Source organism: Phyllobates terribilis, unplaced genomic scaffold, assembly GCF_046119375.1.
Source record: "Phyllobates terribilis strain yellow unplaced genomic scaffold, ASM4611937v1 Scaffold_2__4_contigs__length_985480577, whole genome shotgun sequence".
Classification (NCBI taxonomy): domain Eukaryota; kingdom Metazoa; phylum Chordata; class Amphibia; order Anura; family Dendrobatidae; genus Phyllobates; species Phyllobates terribilis.
Genome location: NW_027362762.1, coordinates 387226037 through 387244185, shown reverse-complemented (window position 1 = coordinate 387244185; position 18149 = coordinate 387226037). Strand labels below are relative to the sequence as shown.

Genomic DNA, 18149 nt, shown 5'->3' with positions numbered 1-18149 from the left:
TTATAGGACCAGGACCAGTGTACTAACACACCAGATGGCAGAAAAAAACAGCTCCTCACCTCCTCCCACCCTCCCTTTACCAGTGATGACGGGTGCCATGTAGAGACGTGCAAATCTATTCAATGCAAAGCAAATTTGAGTCAAATTTTATGGAATTCAAAGGTCCCAGTGAATTTGAATAATTTTTGATTTGCTTCGCACAAATTGCCAAGAAAAATGCCCGTCAATTTTTAAAACATTGCAGAAGATTGCATCAGCCACAGAAAATATGATCACAACTGCACAGACTTCCCCGTTATGCTTTGCAGCTATCACATTACCTGGTATAGCACTGCCAATCAAGAGGTACTATCATAGCTTGTATAAAAGTCTAAGCAGGGAATGCAGCAGTCATTTTAGGGTGATTTTAGAATAGTGAGCATCAATGCTCACAGCTCAGCAAAAGAGATAGAACGAGAAAGCCATAAAACATTGTACAAATACTATATTCTGTGTCAGTTGTACAACTCCAGCAGTGAGAATAGTAGTCTGCAACAAATATAAAGATTCAAGTGATAGGGAGACAGGGAGATAGTAAAGGTGCTAGCAGCAGTGCCTGACTCATTGTGATTGATCAGTGACATGGTGTAGCTGGCATTTGTCTTACCGCATTTGATTTTCAATTACACAGTTTGTTCTTCATTCACAAAGCACTAGAAAGCAGAAGTAAGGCAGCATATTATTTTGTGCAGAAAAAAAATCTGAAATCAGTGTTAGTCGAAGAGCTTGTTGGTCACAATTGGTACTGAATTTCTGCATTTGTTATGCAATCTTTTTTGTGAAGGGAGAAAATGTAAAAAAAAGGCAACTGTCTAACTCAGAAAGTGTGCTTGAGTTAGACCAGTGTTTCCCAAACTCCAGCTCTCACGGCCCCCTACAGGTCATGGTTTCAGGATTCCCTTAGTATTGCACAGGTGGTGGAAGTATCATCAAGGCATCAGGTACTCTCTCATCTGTGCAACACTATGGAAATCCTGAAAACATGATCGGGAGGGGAGGGGTCCATGAGGACTGAAGTTTGGGAAACATTCAGTTAGACAGTGGCAGTTAAAAAATTGGATTTTGGGGAATTTTCTGTATTGGTGGATTGTACATATGTGAAATTTAACTAGTAAAACAGATGTGCAATTTATTTTCTACATGTTTTACTAGTTAAATTTCACATCTGTACAATGCACCAATACTTCGCACTGTTGCAGATGCTAGCTTTTTGGACATGTACCTACAGTACCTAGCATTTCTGATAACGTTATATTTGGGGAGCTGGAATATAGAAATAAAAAACGTAATAAAATGTAGACATTTAACTGTGCATGACTGTGCATGTCTGTTTATGCACATCTGTTTTACTATTACAATTTGACAACCATCCACAGTGTGGCCTGCTGTTGTATTTTCTTTTCTATACATTTCTTGTTACACCCCTTTTGACAAGGGTTCAAATTGGCATTGAAAAGATTATCAAAAGTTAAAGGGAATCTGTCAGCAGGTTTTTGCTATCTTATCTGAGAGCAGCATGATGTAGTCAAAGAGAAGCTGAATCCAATGATGTATCACTTAGTTTACTGGGTGCAGCCATTATGACACAATCAAAGTTTTTAGATTTAGCATAAAGCAGAGTTGAGAAAGATAACCCCTCCCCCACAACAGATTCTGTATGTACATAGATATAAACAGTGAGGTGCTTATCACAGAAGGGGAAGGAGTCTGACCAGGAGGCAGGGACTGTGGTGTCCAAGCAGTGATAAACTCCTGGTGCTAAAACAATCATTGCAAGTAAACAAAACCACAGAGCTTGATAAGACAAGTATTGCTGAAGTCTGTGCTTTAACCCCTACAGCATGCTGTCTTCAGATTACATAGCAAAAAACTGCTGATGGATTCCCTTTAATTATAGTGTCCTACAAAATGCACGGTAAGAGAAAGTAGCAGCAGTATTGGATGATGTGGTGTAAACGAAAAAAAAAAACATACCATGGCTAAGACTGTGGGAGCTGCAGCAGAAGCATCAACACCACCACTGGCACCAGATGTCCAGACAATAGTACTACCAAACGTAGGCCACAATTGGCTCTGGCAGGCATATTACTAAGGAGGAATCTGAGGGCATTATGGAATAGATAGCGCATCACGTGTCTCAGTCACAGGAGGATGATGTTGCCTCTGACAGCGACATCATCAGTTTGAACCAGTGTCCTGTAAAAAGTCCATGTGTAGAGAACATGCACTTCTCATTAGATGGTGCACAAATAGGGTCTTGCCCCTTTCAGTATAAGGCAAAGAGCTTGGAGCTGGTTTAGCAGATATAGAACCAAATTTATTTTTACGAAGTCCAAATTTATGTATGACGTTTCTTTTGAAAGTTTTGACCTTCCCCAAATACACGAATTGCACTGGTGTCTAACATTAAAATGAAAGTAGTGCTGTGAATGGCTGTGTAATGCTATGGAGAAGGCGCCTCTTCCTATGTTTGGATTGCATAAAAATAAATCTCATTCTATTTTTGCTAAATGAGTTCCAAGTCTTTTGTATTATAATGTTTTGAAAAGAACGATCTGTCTGATCACAAATGACTAAGGCTGTGTGCCCATGATGCGTTTTTGGTGCGTTTTTTGGTGCGTATTTGCAGCGCGTAAACGCTCCAGAAACGCATTGCATACCTTATCCCATGACTTCCTATGACATTCTGCAAGTTCTGTGCACATGGTCTGTATTTTTCCTGCGCAGATTTTACTCGCAGAAAAAATACGGACATGACCAATTCTTGAGCGTTTCTGCATGCGTATTTTCCTATACAATGCATTGGAAAAACGCATGGCAAATACGCATGAAAATACTCGTCAAAAACGCATGTAAAAACCGCATGCGTTTTTCTGCCAAGGAGATGCAGAAATGCTCAGGAAAATTTCTGCTTCATTTCTGCATTGTGGGCACTAAGCCTAAGATGACTGAAACGTCTCTCAGTATGCTGTGCTATTAATTGGGATGTTGGTTACTACTGGTTACCATCTGTTTCTGTCAGGAGTTGACTTTGATATTACTTAGGCTGTATTAGTGTTAAAGAACTTGAAATGGGTTAGATAAGGTCCTTGGAAACCTTTTTTAGGGCAACTGGAGGCTTTGTATTATTGCGGTTCATGGCGAATCAATTCACTACGAATCAAATTTTTTACAAAAATTCAAAGAACTTGGCAAGATTCATTCATCTTTTGTACCATGTGAGATACATAAACTGTAAAATTATCTAATATGTCATTGCTGGACCTTGAGCACCACAGCTCCATGTAGTTTAGTTTTGCAATGCAAATCTGACTCAAAGAAAAGTTATATCTCCTTATAATGAGTTAAAAAGACCACCTGCTGCTTTTGCGCATGCCAAAATGATGGTTTGCTTTAAACTTGAGGCCTTTTTCAATTTGTTTCATTAGGAAACTTAATATAGGAATTGTCCTACTTTCGCAAACTTGATGCTTCTTGTAAGATTTGGAACCACTGTATGGATGAAAACTAGTAAAACAACTATTTTGAGTGTTATTAAATGTTAATTAGTAATATACATCTTCGAGTTTTATGCTTTTTAGTTAAAAATCGAATGCACACTATAATACACATACACACAAATGGATCATTCCATCTCGTAGATTTATGTTATATCCACAGTATATGTCATAAATGTATGATAGATATGGGTTTCACTACTAGAACCCGCACCTGTCTAGAATGGGCCCCATAGTGTGCCACTGAATATGTGGTTGCATATGCATGGCGTTCTAATCATTCTCTCTCCAGCCCTAAAGTTAAAGAGGACCTGTCATTCAAAAAATTAGAGAAATACGTTGTAAAAGTCTCCTGATTCTGCTGCTCTTTTCTGTGCTTTGCTCTGTGTCACTCTATTGCAGAGATATTCACATTTATTTCTTCTGCAGGCGCTATGTGAAGTCTCTGCTTGCAGTCCGACTAGTCATTTCAGTCTTCTCTGGAGGCATGTGCTTTCACGCCTCCCTCCCAGACACTACCAATCACATCTCAACAGTTAATCTAGCAGTCTCTAGCAGCCACACACACACTGCTAAGCTGTGATTGGCAGTGTTTGGGAGGGAGGGCTGAAGCCCACGCCCCCAGAGAAGACTGTGAAGAAACGCATTGTTGGTCTGGAAAGCAGAGATTTCTAATAGCGAGCTCCAAAAGAAACAAATGTGAATTTCTCTGCAATGAAACGATGCAGTGCAAAATGGAAAAGAGCAGAAGAATAAGGGATCTTAACAATTTTTATAAGGTATTTAATTTTTTGAGCCAGTAACATGTTCTTTTTAAGAGGTGTTTATGATTAGTTTAAAGGAGTACCGTGTTCCTGCAATCACACTGGTAGATGAAAGAGACATATGTCAATCTGCACCAGGAGAATCGTGTGTATGCACTAGCAGAGTTAAACCAAGTTTTTTAATTGAGTATAATTTTATTAACCTAGAATCTCATTGCCTAGCAATAGTTTATGTCACAATTCTTCCTAGTAATCCAGATTCGAAACAAAAGAATGTATAGTACTATAAACAATTAAAAAAAGCACGAGGAGACCATTATTCTTTAAATCAAAGCAGATCACGAAATTCTGAAATTGTGTGACTATTCCAATAATATTTATACATGAGTTCTAAAACAGCTGAATACATTAGAAACAATTGAATGCCTAAACCTAAATGCTTTTATATGTCCTTTCTAAAAGTCGGTGACCAGAATTGCACCATGTATTCCTGAGGATGTCTTACCATGGACTTATATAGAGGCAAGACTGTACTTTACTCACGTGAGTCTTACCCTCTGTTTAGTTTGTTAACTTTGGCTGCCACTGACTGATGTCGCTTGCTTCTGGGCACTTGTAAACCATAGCTACACTTTGCCATCTGTACAGATACAGTACCAAAATTGAAAATGTAGCTTTTATCACCCTAACTAACAATCTGATTATTCACTAGTTATTTGGGTATTTGCTTGTCTTTGGTTTTTCTCTGTCTAGTGGCCCTATGTGAACATGCATTTACATTTTGCATGCACATCAATTTACGTTTCAGTTCAGACTCCCAGGTTTTTTCCAAAATTGAAAATGTAGCTTTTATCACCCTAACTAACAATCTGATTATTCACTATAGATTCTGCTGAAGATCCATATAAATACTGCATAACTGTTTAACACTTCAAAACATTAATGGGATCGAGCCATCAGAAAATGACCTATTTTTTAAGTGAGGCTTTAGTGTTATATATTGTTTTTAAAAATGTTGGCAATGGTTTTTCTTTCATATCAAGATCTATAGTAAAAACAATTTTAGTAATCTTGAAATTTTCACACTGGCCACCAGAGCCTTTTTTTAGTTTCATACTTAGGCTATGTTCACACGTTCGGTATTTGGTCAGTATATCATATCAGTATTTGTAAGCCAAAACCAGAAATGGATGAAAAATACAGAAGTGGTGACGTTACTGATGTGAAATACTGACCAAATACTGAATGTGTGAACATGGCCTAACTGTCCTTTCAGGAACAGTTTTCAGAAGGCTTCATATTATCAGAGGCAGGATTTCAATGACAGGTAGCACAACTGATAACACAGGATCTACCAATCACTATAGGCAATGTCACAGCTTATCCTGCTCCCCCTCCCTTCATAATGACCATTCACGCGCTCGTTAAATGCTTCTAAAGAAAGATAGGATCAGAGTCTGTTCATTGCGGCTAATGTATTTGCGTTGTTTCCTGAAACCACAGAAACTTATAGTCTAAAAAAGCCCTCGTGGCCAGTGTGGAAATTGCAAGATTTCTAATTCATGTTTTAATAAAGATTGTGGTATGTGGGAAAAACATTGCCCAAAATTAAAAAAATACACTTAAAAACAAATACTGATTTAAACGATAGGTCATTTTCTGGTGAGAAATCTCTTTTAGGCTGTGTGGCCACTGAAGGAGAAATTTCCGCTGCGGATTATCATTGCGGAAAAATCTGCAGCACTACCAATTATTTTACGGACACGCAGCGTAATTGCCGCCATTGACTTGCATTGAATCGCTTAATATCCGCATGACTACATGTGCACATGTGGATATTAAATGATTCATTGTCAATGGTACCCGGGTCTGGAGAAGAGGAGACTCTCCTCCAGACCCGGGTACCATAGTACCTGTAAAAAAAAAGAATTTAAAATAAAAAAACACACTATACTCACCTTCTGATGGCCCGCGGTCTTCTATCCGGTGCGTCTTCACTCCCCTGTGGCTCGCGATGGAGTAAAAGGACCTTCCATGACGTCATTCAGTCATGTGACAGGTCACGCTACCGCTGACGTCGGTGGTCGTGTGACCTGTCACATGACTAAATGAAGTCATGGAAGGTCCTTTTACACCACCGCGAGACACCGGGGAGACTGGACGCATCGGAGAAGGAGACTGGGGGCCATCGGAAGGTGAGTATATGAGTTTTTTTTATTTTTTACCATTTTTATTCTTTTCTTTAACTAACTTGGTCATATGCCGATTGCATGGATTTATATAGTGTGACCAAGTTGTCAAGCACTTTTCCAAGTGATGCTAAAATCGCTTGGAAAGCGCTTGACAACCCGCATGCGAAATCGCGTGACAAACGCTCATCCCTGGCTGAAAAAACGCATGTAAAATCCGCATGCCTTTTTTTCTGCCAGGGAGGTGCAGAAACGCTCAGAAAAAATCCGGAGCATTTCTGCATCGTGGGCACATAGCCTTAAACAGTCTCAAAGAGCCTCTATCTTTATTTTACGGAGTTCAGAAGTTATATCGACCTATAATAACATATGTCCTTGTCAATATTCAACATAAAGATCTTTTTTGAGGAGCCAGGAATAAATAAGATGTCAACTCAAAGGCAACCTGTGACGTCAGAAGACAAAATAAACTTTATTCCTTCCGGTATCCTCCAGCTTTCAGTCATAGAGGCATGGCCAGCACAGCTTCAGTCACTGCTCAGTACATAGTTAGCGGTGGCTATAATCACATTCCAGCACTGACTGACAGCTTGCTCAGTTATTTATCAGTGTCGGAGATTAGTTACACCCACTGTTCGCTATGTACTCATCAGTGAATAAATGACTGAAAGCTGGAGGCTGCCGGGACAAATAAACTTCATTTCCTGGGTAGCCGGGCTTTCGGCACAGTGACCACACAGCTTTAGAACACTGTTAACCTGCAGGTAAATAGCATTTTTTGACATGGCAGGCTGTCCGGGACTTATATACACTGCTCAAAAAAATAAAGGGAACACTCAAATAACACATCCTAGATCTGATTGAATGAAATATTCTCATTGAATACTTTGTTCTGTACAAAGTTGAATGTGCTGACAACAAAATCACTCAAAAATCATCAATGGAAATCAAATTGATTAACCAATGGAGGCCTGAATTTGGAGTCACCTCCAAAATTAAAGTGGAAAAACACACTACAGGCTGATCCAACTTTGATGTAATGTCCTTAAAACAAGTCAAAATGAGGCTCAGTATTGTATGTGGCCTCCACGTGCCTGTATGACCTCCCTACAACACCTGGGCATGATCCTGATGAGGTTGCGGATGGTCTCCTGTGTTATCTCCTCCCAGACCTGGACTAAAGCATCCGCCAACTCCCGGACAGTCTGTGGTGCAACGTGACGTTGGTGGATAGAGCGAGACATGATGTCCCAGATGTGCTCAATCGGATTTAGGTCTGGGGAATGAGCGGGCCAGTCCATAGCTTCAATGCCTTCATCTTGCAGGAACTGCTGACACACTCCAGCCACATGAGGTCTGGCTTTGTCCTGCATTAGGAGGAACCCAGGACCAACCGCACCACCATATGGTCTCACAAGGGGTCTCAGGATCTCATCTCAGTACCTAATGGCAGTCAGGCTACCTCTGGCGAGCACATTTAGATCTAGGATGCGTTATTTGAGTGTTCCCTTTATTTTTTGAGCAGTGTATCAATAACCTATCAGCAGTAGGACACTATTAAGAGGGCAGCAGGATGGTAGATTTGTGCAGAAGTTGAATTTTTCTTGGAGTTGTGGAACCTGAAAAAATAAAACATAATTCTAGCTTTTCAATTTTTTTCTCTTTACGGATTTTACTGTACAGGTCAGGCTGATCTTCACAGGAACATCCTAATGGCAAGCACAGGGCTTTGCCGCAGGCTCCTGACTGCCATGACAACCCATCGACGCCCCATGATTACATCGTGGTGTGGCAATGAGCACGTGGAACGGTGAACACCCTCTGGGACTATGTGCAGTGAGCAGATCACAGCCTTCCTTTTAGGGGCAGATGCTACCTATGTAACACTGCCAGCATATGCATGAAATAGTGCAGGATCTGCTCCTGTGCCTGCATCATACATGGCGTCCGGCATTGGAAGTATCAGTACATCATCCAATGTCAAGAAGTGGTTAATGGCCAAGTCTGATCCATAAAAGGGATGAGAATAGAACATTCTCTGAGCCTCACAGCTTGGACAAATTGGATCCATTTTCAAAAAGGATGTGTGTACGGATCAATGAAACTTTATGGGTCTTTGTACTGTCCATTTAAAAAATGGACAGCACACAGACATGTACAATGGATGTGTGAATGTAGCCTTAGACAAAGTGTATCAGCAATTTTAATATTTTAAATACTCAATACATATACCATAATGTTCTCAAGAGATTCCTGTAATGATAATATATCAACGCGGTGAATTTAAACTGCTTACTTCCTACTTCTATTCAGTCAATCAATGGTAGTATTTGAGTAACCAAGCCAATCATTCCATATTTGTCCTTATGGTCCGCATACTGCCCTTATTAACAATATCTATATAAAATCAACAGAATTCTTAGTTCTCAAAGTAAACATGATATTTTAATAGTTTATGACCCGGTTCGATTATTAGCTTCTGATACATCCCTATGGCAGTTTATTGGTTAATTAAAGCACCACTCCAGCATTTATTTTATTGTAGCGCTGAAGTGGTGCTGCTAATCTAAGTTCCCTGCACCTAGTTCTCATACTTACCAGCTGCTGTCTTCATCTTTTATCGCTGCCACTCCGGCTGGTCTTCTGCAAATTGTGACCTGCTGGATAGATCCAGTGTTTGCTGGGCGACCCAGAAGACACAACTCAATGTAAGTCTATGAGAACCAGAACGGGGCTCTCATAGACTTACATTGAGAGCTTGTGACCGTTACTTCTGACTTCCTGTCAGTGAGAAGTGGCGGTCGCAAGATAGTGGTGTGAGACCAGAGTGACACCGGGAAGAACTGAAGACGGCAGCTGGTAAGTATAAAACTAGGTTCAGAGGGAACTTAGATTAGTGTCCCACTCCTGCACTGAAATTAAAAAACACTTGAGTGGTGCTTTAAGTCGACCTTGTGTTGAAACAGTAACATATTGTTTACGCTCGGGGGTCAAACAAGTTGTGGATGGGCAAAACTAAATGAACATGGTGAACAAGCCTACAAACCTTGTTGTATATTGAATATCAAAAAGATTAGGAAGATAACGATCAGAGACAGTGGCGTAACTAGAAAAAAAATAGACCCCATAGCAAACTTTTTTGAATGCTCTCACCCAGGAATGAACATTTACCAATTCCATATGAAATTTAGGCAATAACACATTTTTTGACAAGTTGTGTTTAAAAATAGAACATAGATAAGCCAAGTGTGTCCTCGTCTTTACAGGTTTAGAAGTGTAACAAAACATAACAAACAGCTACGTACTGATACAGTTTATTTGACATTTTTTTACCTCTCCATCTTACCCAGACTTCCATGATGACTTTAGCTCTTTACTAACACCTTCCCTACTTTCTACACAAACCTACCATCCTGCTCCCCTTTTTAGTAATGTTCTATTGCTGCAACAATAGTGCCACGCTGATAGGGCCTCCAAAAATTATACTGCCATACAGACTGTGCATATAAAATTAATAGTGTCACAGAGATAATGTACTTAAAAATAAAATTGGCAAACAGATAGCGCCACACGCTGTAATACAGTCCTCTCCTCACACTATAGTAATGCACAATCTCCTCAGCCCCATACAGTGATAGTGCCCTTTATGCCCCACAAAGTAGCAAATTTCAATTTAACTATAAGAGTCAACAGTTCCCTTTAAACTTCAAAATAACCTTGCATGTTCCTGGATAGGATCAGAAAATGGCCATCGGGAAAAGTGAGGGGTGGAGTGAGGTCCTCGATGTGTTGGAAGACCAAGGATATGAACTCTATGAGCCCTCTCTTTTATCAAAGCCTCCTAATGTATATCGATTCTTACAGGATTTCTCCTTGTATAATAACATACAATGGTATACAATAACATTTTTAAAGCTTTCTCACATCGTGGCTGGAAATGCTTTGATCAGATAGCTTTTACACATACACGCATTACTTTGCTATTTTGCATGAACCACTTTGCTGCAACCTTTCAATTACGGTCAAGAATAAGCAGTTGCAAAACAAACTTCTTATTTTTTTAAACTATATTCATTTATTGGGAAAATGCATCCAGATGGTTAAAATAAATCTTACGGTGCTGCTGATGAATTTTTTTATCCAATTTATATTGTTAGTTAATTTAATATTAAGGACCACACGGAATTCTGGTAGAATAACTGTATGAAATGTCTCAAAATGTTGACGTCGCTTGAAATATTTACAACTTTTGGTGTTTTTACCCCAGTCACAGACATCTCCGCAAACTTTTTCAACTTTTTGAGAAGTGGGCAGACCTTAGATGAGTGTGGATGAGCGCAGCCAACAAATTCAACATAACTTACGCCAAAAAAGCGGCGTATATTATATAAGAAATATTCTTCAGTCTCCGACTGTAGTACATGTCTTGCAAAAGGTTCACCTCTATTAATAAATTTGGCACATCTTACTACAGTGCACTCTTCAACAAGACTGGTATACAAAATGCCAGTCTTGAAGAATCAGAGTCTAAACCTTCATATGGACTACATTTTCAAGCCCAGCTTTACTTTACTATGCCATAGAGTACGTGAATGAAATGTGGGAGCCTGCAGTCTCTAGGAAGGATAGGGTACTGAAGATGGATTATACAGACTTCATATGATAATCACTTGAGCTTCTTCTATTGATGACTGCTACCAACTAGAAGGGGCATGTTACACCCAAAATTAATGTGAAATCTTTTCAGAATTTTATCAGTCATTCTCCATAAAGGCTTGTTCACAATACATGACTTTTACAACCAAATTTCCTATAATTGATTTCAATGGAAATTTGCACCATATTATATGTGGTTTGGATTTCAGAAATCTACATTGTGGAAATAAAAATTACATTATTGATGTGGATTCTGTCCAGAAACTACATCTGATAGTCACGGATGAATTCACCTTATTGAATGGATCTGCTGCATGTCAAATTGCAAATCAACTGCCGCAATCCGAGGGTTAGTCTGGCTGCTATCCTCAGCACATATCCTTGCATTGACTGTATACGGTCATTCCTTTGTGGAAGAGAATAGAGATTGTTTGGGACCCAAGACACATAAATACACATTATGCTGAGCTAAAGAGCATGTTATAAAGTTTTAGCCATACATTTGGTAAATAAAACTTTTTTATAGCTGACTATAGTTTGATTTGAAAAGGTATGGAATGGCTCATCAGCACGGCTTACCTTGGACTGGTACATGTAGGGCCCACTTGTGAATTATGTTACATGGGTTAGAATGTGCTGATGCACAGATATGTGTAGATTGTCTCCTCCAAGGTCATGGCATTCTAATTAAAATCATAGTATATCTTAGGCTTGCATTAACAAGATAACAAGTGATTTCACGATTCATTAATATTGACGGCACTGTTTCTTGTCTCTACAGATTCAAAGTCGTAGGAAAAAGATTCTAGACCTTTATGCAAACGTATGCAATGTTGCAGAGGGTAAGTAAATAGTGTTACATAACAGCGGAGAGAAGCCCCGGCAATACTTCCCTCCCTTATTAGGACAGGTGAACTTCTTGGAGGGGAAATACACCAGGATTCCCTTTATGACTGAAAACAAAAAGCAGCTGTGGCAGAACTCACATACTTGTACATTATGAGACCTAGTCATCAAGACTGGCGAGTGTGCTCTCCGCTAGTCTTCAAGGAGTAGAAGAGGTTTCAAACCTTTTGAGAGGCACACACGACTTAATAAATTTGTTGCCTTTAGTAAGTGACATGCGCCAGAAATGCCACTCTAGTCAGTGATTGGAGTAGCATTTCTGGCACAATAAACCTGCCACTTTCATTAATTGGGCAGAAGGCATGACCAGGCCAGGTCTGCCATGCCTCCGCCCCATCTCTGCCCATTTTGGCGATGCTGATCCAAAGTGACATGAGATGCCAAAAGTCGATTTTTGCATAACTCTGCATTGTGGAAAAAATTGGCACCTTTTCAAGCTTTCACGCCATAAAAGTGGCATAAAAGTTTTGATACCTCAGCCCCATCATGTCTATTTATTTGAATTACAACATATATTGTTATATACAGCACCGATTGAGGGAACTGTATAAGACATGGGGACCCCCTGATGATTTATACCTTGAGGTGTGTTTGACCATGTTTGAGTGTGCAAGCTTTAGCATTTATCAAGATGAATCTATTATCAAAAAAAATATCCAGGTTTGATTATCTGGAGCTTTAGTCAGATCATATTTGGAATAAAAATGGCAGAATGTAGAAGTAAAAAAAAATTGATTTCTAAGCCTTCAATCACATTTATTGCGTGTTTTAGACAGTTTTCTGATGTATTCAATTTGGGTGTGGCTTCATAGATATAAGGTGTGGCTTGTTGGGAAGTGGGAGTGGCCTAACATTATCATGGGATTTGTTTTCTATTGCCAAATAATATCACAGTTTTTGGAACACTACTAATGATATATATGTATGTTATCTTTCAGGACTGAGCCCTACAGAACTGCCGTTTGACTGTCTGGAGAAGACTAGCAGGATGCTTAGTTCTACTTATAATACAGAAAAGGCAATAGTGAAAACATGGCGCCACCTAGCTGAGAGTTTTGGTTTGAAGAGAGATGAAATTGGAGGAATGACAGATGGACTTCAGCTTTTTGACCGGATCAGTACAGCTGGGTACAGCATCCCAGATCTGCTCACTAAGTTGGTGCAGATTGAGAGATTGGACGCAGTGGAATCTCTTTGCACAGATATTGTGGAGTGGGCACAATCTACTCCAACTGTCACACCACCTACAGTGCCTAATAATGAAAGTTTATGAAGTGACATTGGACTTATGATGGACCATTATGATTGAATGTAGAAGGAAAGATCTTCCCTTTGATGATGGTGCTCACCCACCATGCATAGTCTTGGCTAGGCATTTAAAGAAGTCAAGAAAGGACACTTATGCCATGATATGTAGCATCAGGAAGCATATCTCACTTTGTAGGAGGCAAAAGAACATAAACATCTGTTTTGGAGAGTGGGAACATGTGTGGACAGTGACCACTGAATAACATTATTGAATTGGAGAGTGGGAACATGTGAGGACAGTGACCACTGAATAACATTATTGAATTGGAGAGTGGGAACATGTGAGGACAGTGACCACTGAATAACATTATTGAATTGGAGAGTGGGAACATGTGTGGACAGTGACCACTGAATAAAATTATTGAATTGGAGAGTGGGAACATGTAAGGACAGTGACCACTGAATAACAATATTTAATACTTAATTTGTTTAACTTAAACCTAAACTCAGAAGGACATTTTTTCTCGGATTTCTAGTTTCTGATGAACCAAGATGTTACAATTCTAAAAGAATCCACTTACATTTATATAGGTTATTTCAGTTGGAACTCAAGCTAAATGTTGTGAATTTTCAAGTACGATAACTATTTCTTTACCTAGCCTTTAATTACACATTTCTGAATTACTGTTATTTTTTTTCATTTATTTATAACTATGAGTAATTGTATTTCTTATTATGTGATTAGGCCTCTAATTTCATAATTTAATAGTAATAATAGGGACACCAAGGTTGCAGGTTGGACAGTCGAATCGCAGGACTTATGATCAGGAGTCCAGCTAATAGTTTTCAATCGGGATCAGGGGCATAACTATAATGAGTGCAGTTGCACCCAAGCTCTGGGGCCTAGAGGGCCCAAAAGTTCCCCTTGGCCATATGGGAAGACCCTTAAAGATTCAAGATAGTTATGGATCCTCCTAGAGATTTTTCATTGCATTGGGGCCCAAAAGCTTCAAGTTTTGCCACTTATCAGGATATTATAGTTAGTGGCACCATTTGGATACAGCAGCTCATTAATATAAAATATTATAAAATTCAGTTCTTAGAAAACTCATCTGATCACACTAGTAGCTTCTGTTCATGACAGAATCCCAACGGACCACTGACTTTTAATGTGGTCCATCAGCTTTTTGTGAGGGTTAGCGATGTTTAGGACCGCTGAGTACAATATTCTTGCCACAAAAGTACCTTAGCCCAAAAATGAAAAATCATACAAAAGTTTATAACAGAGTCTAAACCTAAAATAACTTTTCTTTCTACATACAATGACAGCTAAAATAATTTGATGAATTAAAACATGCTTTATATTGTTCATGATCTGTTATTTTTTTACAAATGTATCAACGACTATTTGACACCCATTTAAATTGTAATAATGATTGATACTTGTCATCCTGCTCTTGAATGTATTATGTACTGCTACGCTGTTAGATACGGCACAGGTTTCTATTGTTATACCCACATACTATCTTCCATTTCATCTGAGTTTTACCAGAGGTTGGTGCCAAGCTTAATCAAGCCTTGGAAAGCTGTTGATATAAATACATACAACTTGATGGGGTTGTCTCATGCACTTGATTTCATGAATAAATTCAGTAGCCAATCATACATTTTGCATTCAAAGCAGTATTTTAGAGAGAATGTAGGATTACATGCTGGTAAGTTTACTGGTTTAGACGAAGGTACCGGAGTGAAAGTGTCTCTTTCTGGTATAGGCAGAGGGGTCTCAAGAAGAGGGATTCTCTCCATCGCATCTATATAGCCTACACCTAGCACTGAAAGACTACTGTACAGTGGTATTGATTAACTCCATCCTATTCAAAGATAAATAATTTTGGGTGGCGTTCAGTAATCTCAACCAACACGTATGTCACTCTTAAATTACGTCAGTAGTATTATAGAACTAGTTGCAGCAAAACTGTGAATCCACGCAGACAGTATCTCGCACTCTGTAAAACAGTCAGTGTGCTGTAGCAAGCTTTTCAGATAGCATAGTGTCTCCATAACAGAGCCTGTAACCTTCAGATCCAAATTAAAGGAGGAGTTAAAGGGGTAACATCCTCTGGGGCCTCCACCACATTAGGGACCCAGGGATGTCCATAAAACACCCTCCTTGGTGGGTCAGTGATCCTATCCAGGCATGATGGTGGGTGGTTCTCTTTTTTAAAGTCTAAAGGAGTCACTGTCTCCCATAGATTCTAGTGAAGAGAGCCCCAGGCCCATGCAGCCACATCTCCTATCTGTGGTTGCTAAAGAGATTCAGTTGGGGATGGTGGTCACAGAGATGGCATGAAGAGTCGTTACTAATCTTGATCCAGATCCAGCCCTGTTTTAGTTATACATACCTTCTCTATTCCATTGTGTTGATTTTATCAGCACTACCATCATTAGACTACTCACATATATTTTCCTATTCTTGACTGCAGACATGTGAATCCTCAAATCGTACTCAGTGCACACTGTTAGGATACTCAGGTGCCGGCGCCGACACCGGGTGGTCATGTGACCGCAAGTATGTGATATGCATTCTCCCGGCCACATTCCAACTAGATGTGCGTGGCCTCACTCAATACAAATGAATTGAGCCAGGCCGTGCACATCTAGTCGAGATGTGGCCGGAAGTATGCATATCACATAATTGCAATCACATGACTGTCCATTCTCACCATCGGCATCAGAGAATCCTGACAGTGCACTCAGCACGTGATGTGAGGTTTCACTAGTCTGTGGTCACATAGAGCTACTGCAGACTTTCATGCCAAACCTGGACTACCTCTTTAAGCTGTACATTCCTTCTACAGATCAATGCATTTTAAGAATAACTATGGAGCGAGAAATACTTGACTCTCTAGATCTTTGACTGAAATAATTGATTTTATCCATTAAATGATTGATTTCATCCATTAAATGAAAATATGTTTGTGTTCATGCACACTTTAAAATGTTACATACATTTTTACTATAATGTGAGTGGATCACATAATATATTTGTAGGTAAAAATGATTGTGTTGATTAAAACTTATTTTCTCCCTTGTCATGGTTAACTGTGTTCATCTAATGGCCTTTTTGGTTTGACCAAATGATGGTCACATTTACAGTTTTAAAAACCTGAATTAAATAGATATGAATATTTTTATATGAATTTACCAATGATTTACTTTTCACTCACAATAAATAGTAGAACTGATATGGTGTGAATGTAGCTCTTTTTCTTAAAGGGGTTTTTCGAGATTGCAAAAAAAATGACCAAATGAAGGAAATAGTGTAGGGGATCGGCCTTTATTGGACATTGAATACACTGTGACTTTAAGGCATCATGCTCCCCTTTGAGTCTTGTGTTTGGACTAGTCGCCTCCCCTTGCTGTTGGTAACAGGGAGAAACTCCTGCAGAGTTCTGATCAACAGAGACTATAAAGATGACACTGTTACTCTATGGAAAGAGAAGATTACGGACTATAGCAAGATTTGTTGTGTGGGACTGTGTCAAGTAGAAGTGAAATTTATCCTTTTACTGAAGAACGTTTTCCCTGGAGATTGAGGACTTGAGATAACACACAACACAGCGTGTCAGCCATTTCTGTGAGAGTGAAACAAGGTTTGCCTGCCGGCTGCAAGAAAGAGGTCCCTTATACAAGGAAAGGACTCAACTGAATTCTTCCGGCTCTTTCACAGCAGGAACAAGCGGCAGCCGCCATCTGCGCCTTATCTACGCAACCGTGAGTGACCCATCAGCGTGAAATGTTAGGGTTTAACGTAGTTTTCTGTAGCTAGGATGCTGTAGCAGCATGGCCCGACTAGCGGAAAGCCAGAGAATTAGCTCAGAGTAGTTTGTGAAACTTGATGTGCACTGTTTGTTATGAGCTTTCATTGCCATAGCTGGAGCATAGTTTGTGACTTGCTCCAGCTATGTCTTCCTATGTTCATGTTGATAATATCGTTATTGTAAATATTGTTATTTTCATCTCGCCGCATATAATTCCTTTGTACATAATAAAGCTGGAGTTTTGTTTCAACCTTCTCATCTGCTGTCCCGTACTTGAATCTGCCTTGAGGTGTTCTTTGGACACCGCTACAATAGCATAAAAAATAAACACAAGAACCAATGATTAACTAATTACCCTGCCACTCTGGTGCTCCCTACTGGTTTGTGTTTACTTCCTTGCAATGATCACGGTCAATCTGCTACCTGCCTACTGCATCCAATCACTGGCCTCAGAGGTAGTGCTGAGGAGATGGCACAAGATCACTATTATTTTATGCTATTTCTTCCCTTGGGGCAAATTTTCCCTTTGAGTTTAAAGGGAAGCTATCATCAGAAAATGACCTATGAGAATTTTGTGTTAAATGTATTTTTTTTGTTATTGTTGTTTTAATTTTTGGCAATGTTTTTTCCGCATCACAATCTGCATTAAAAATAAAAAAATAGAAATGTTGCAATTTTCACACTGGCTACTGGAGCTTTTTTAGACTCTATGTTATGCACACGCCCGGGCTAAGCGGCGTGTGCGTGTGATTGGTAGTGATTCCACTGGACCGTGACGGAGAGTGAATGCCTGGAGGGGCGTGACTAGGTATTCACCCGATCCGACCAGGGTCGCACGACGGCATACGACGCCAGTGCACCAAGGAGGAACCGAGCAGAGGGACCAGGTGCTACTCCAGGACAGACCCCGGACACGGCTGTTGACCCACACAGGGGAATACAGGAACAGGCTGGTAGGCTGGCACACAGACTGGTGGGTATAGGCAGGCACGACTGGTATGCAGGCAGGCGGGTATACAGGCAGGGGGG

General features: G+C 39.8%; 1 protein-coding gene across 6 annotated transcripts in view; it reads left to right on the top strand.

Moving 5' to 3' along the window:
• The window catches only part of EDAR (ectodysplasin A receptor), a 178101-nt gene extending 160301 nt beyond the window's left edge, over positions 1-17800 (top strand). For 4 of the 6 annotated variants that reach the window (XM_073664831.1, XM_073664830.1, XM_073664829.1 and 1 more), the window contains 3 exons: positions 4763-4843; positions 11927-11987; positions 12990-17800. In XM_073664831.1, coding sequence (XP_073520932.1) covers positions 4763-4843; positions 11927-11987; positions 12990-13324 — 477 coding nt within the window. In that variant the 3' untranslated portion in view covers positions 13325-17800. The remainder of the gene's footprint in view (positions 1-4762; positions 4844-11926; positions 11988-12989) is intronic. The other 2 variants (XM_073664833.1, XM_073664832.1) reach the window with 1 other exon arrangement.
• The last annotated feature ends 349 nt before the right edge of the window (positions 17801-18149 follow it).